General features: G+C 33.5%; 1 protein-coding gene across 1 annotated transcript in view; it reads right to left on the reverse strand.

The window, feature by feature from the left end:
• Window positions 1–1,603: 1,603 nt before the first annotated feature.
• Window positions 1,604–3,066, reverse strand: part of LOC105558785 (sperm flagellar protein 2-like) — a gene marked incomplete at its 3' end in the record, with an annotated part of 13,292 nt that continues 11,829 nt past the window's right edge. Inside the window, exon 10 of the mRNA XM_012006692.1 lies at window positions 1,604–1,933. Within this exon, the coding sequence (XP_011862082.1) occupies window positions 1,604–1,933 (330 nt within the window). The remainder of the gene's footprint in view (window positions 1,934–3,066) is intronic.

Raw genomic sequence — 3,066 nt, forward strand, 5'->3', positions numbered from 1 at the left:
GAAATTTTATAGAAAAAACTGAAGAACAATATAATATATAATTATAAAAAAAGTAAAGTAAAGTAAAGTGTGCAAATTAGAAATTTGCACATGGCTTCCTCATGGAGGAAGCTTTATGAGCGAAATCTAATTTTTTTCGATGTTTCTTGAAAGTGTGCAAATTAGAAATTTGCACATTGCTTCTTCAGCATTGAAGCGTGCAAATTTGAAATTTGCACATTTCTTCCTCATCATTAAAGTAGGCAAATTAGAAATTTGCACATTGCTTCCATTGTTATGGCTTCCTCATAGAGGAAGCTTTAAGAGAGAAATCAAACTTTACTACGATGTTTCTTGAAAGTATTCAAATTAGAAATTTGCATATTCTTATTTTGCTCTTAAAGCTTCCTCTATGAGGAAGCCATAACAATGGAAGCAATGTGCAAATTTTTAATTATAAAAAAAGTAAAGTAAAGTAAAGTAAAGTGTGCAAATTAGAAATTTGCACATGACTTTCTCATAGAGGAAGCTTTAAGAGCGAAATAAGAATATGCAAATTTCTAATTTGAATACTTTCAAGAAACATCGTAGTAAAGTTTGATTTCTCTCTTAAAGCTTCCTCTATGAGGAAGCCATAACAATGGAAGCAATGTGCAAATTTCTAATTTGCCTACTTTAATGATGAGGAAGAAATGTGCAAATTTCAAATTTGCACGCTTCAATGCTGAAGAAGCAATGTGCAAATTTCTAATTTGCACACTTTCAAGAAACATCGAAAAAAATTAGATTTCGCTCATAAAGCTTCCTCCATGAGGAAGCCATGTGCAAATTTCTAATTTGCACACTTTACTTTACTTTTTGTTAATTCTCTACATTATAGCTTCATCACGCCGGATTTAAAAAGAAGATTAATTATCGTTGTATCTCATTGGAAGAATGTGAATTTCTTTCATTCTTCTTCACTCAATTAGATATTTAACTTTAACTTCATTTTCTTTAACTTTTTGTTTAATCTCTAACTTTCTCTAAGTACATTTTTGTACAACCGTCAAAATTCACATGCGAGCTGAAACATGACACGAATCTAAAAGAGAAGTGAATCACACCGCGCTTCGAGAAAACCAATCGACATCGCGGAAAAGGGGCCTCAACTGTTCGATATTAACGACATTCGCGCTGGTAACATCTCTTTTTTAGAAAGAGACTGGTGACAATAAGCAAACTCTCCTTTCGTTTTTGAAATTCTTCGAAATGCCATGTTGTCCGACGATTACATAATTTTCAAAAGAAATAAAAATAAGAAAAGATTCTTTCCGTGTACGCCTCGGTAGAATCCCTTTTGAAGTAACGAAAAGGAATTTGAGTTTGTGAGTTCACTTTCAACAGATTACGCTAATTCATAAAGGATTTTAAAAAGTGAACCCTTTTTAAGTCCTAACGATCGCCTGTACTATTTTGGTTTACTTTTCCAAAATTCTCTTCCTAATATTCCCCCATTTACAACTTACACTTTACTCAAATTTCTGGAATAAAGTTTATCTTTCCGATAAAAAATGTTCTCCTCTTTTTTAAAGAAAAGTACATTCGCTCGTAATTATTCGCGAGAGCAGATGAGATGATTTACCAGACAAACATTTCGTGGTAGCCAGAAGATCACCCTTTCGTCCTGTTGAATCCTATCATGATCCTCGGCCGTTTCGTCTTCGGTTGACACAAGAGATTGCTCGTATTCGTATTCGTCACTAACCGTCGACGGATCTTCTACGACTGCGTGTTCCGCTATCACTTCCGGTGATAAGAGCTTAGACGGATCTACCTCGTTCGGTCCGTTCAGCTGCTGGATCATTATCTGACGTTTCTGGTTTAATTGTAAGTCACTATCACGGGATCTCTTAAATGCGGTGATAATCTCTGCCGTTTTATTTATTAAATGATTGATAATTTCTCCTACTACCTGGAACCGAATATGTCATTATAATAAATATTTGAAAAGAACTATTTGAAAACAACTAATTGTTGTTGCTTTCTCGTGATCTTTGAAAAAAAAAGATACCGCTTTCTTTATTATATTATATATTTGCAAAAATATATATGAATGTAGAACTTTCGTGTTAAACTTGCACATGACTTCTTATAAATATCTTTTCTAAAATTATTTATTTAAATTTTAGGAGTTTTCTATTTTAATTTGAAATAAGTGTGATATCTCTAATTGTTCGTCTCTTTATTTAAAAAATGGTAATTATGCACAAAAGATGCCTCCCCTTCAATTTCATTTATTTTTTAGTATGTTGTTGGGGAGAATCTTTCCGAGTAATTTCATATATAGATACTACTCGGGAAGAACCCCCTCAATAACATATTAAAAAATTAATGACTCAATGGAGAATCGCGTCCTCGATACCGTTCGTATTATTTAAAACAAGCGAGTGAAAAAAGTAGCACGCGAAAAAATGAATGCAGTATAACCGTAGATTATTAGTTACATGCTATAACTTATTTTTTTTTATGATCCGATAACATTATAATATGTTAGGATTCGTACAAAACGCGCAGATTACGTATAAGAATAAGGAACAATTTCTGCACCCTAATTTATTTTTTGTTTTTTCGTGAATATCGGGGCAATTGCTGTCATGTCTTGTAAAAAAAAAAACGAAAAAAAAGATGAACGCAAGATCTAAAATTAACTAAAATTAACAAGATCTATAATAACAATGCAGGAGTAATAAAATACCTTCGTCACATGCATTAAATCTTGTGGCGATCGTGGCGCAGAGGATTGTGCGCTGGTCTGGTAATCCGAAGACCTGGGTTCAAAACCAAACAAAACATTGTTGGTTTTTCGTTCGATCGCCACATAGAGAAGTGGATATAGAGAGAGGTGTTATAAAGGAGGTTTGGGCACGTTCCTGCTCTTCGATTTGCTGCACTGTGTACTTCCGCTCCAAAATTATAGACCACGACTTTATACAACCATTTCTGTTTGCATATATTCAGCGAAAGAATCAGATCTGATTCTGTGTGGTGTGGAGTCTTCCAAAATATTTGGCACAGAAGAAATCAGATAGAAACAACTACGTAATT

Source organism: Vollenhovia emeryi, unplaced genomic scaffold (genome assembly GCF_000949405.1).
Source record: "Vollenhovia emeryi isolate VEMERY1.0 unplaced genomic scaffold, V.emery_V1.0 DF939311.1, whole genome shotgun sequence".
NCBI lineage: Eukaryota > Metazoa > Arthropoda > Insecta > Hymenoptera > Formicidae > Vollenhovia > Vollenhovia emeryi.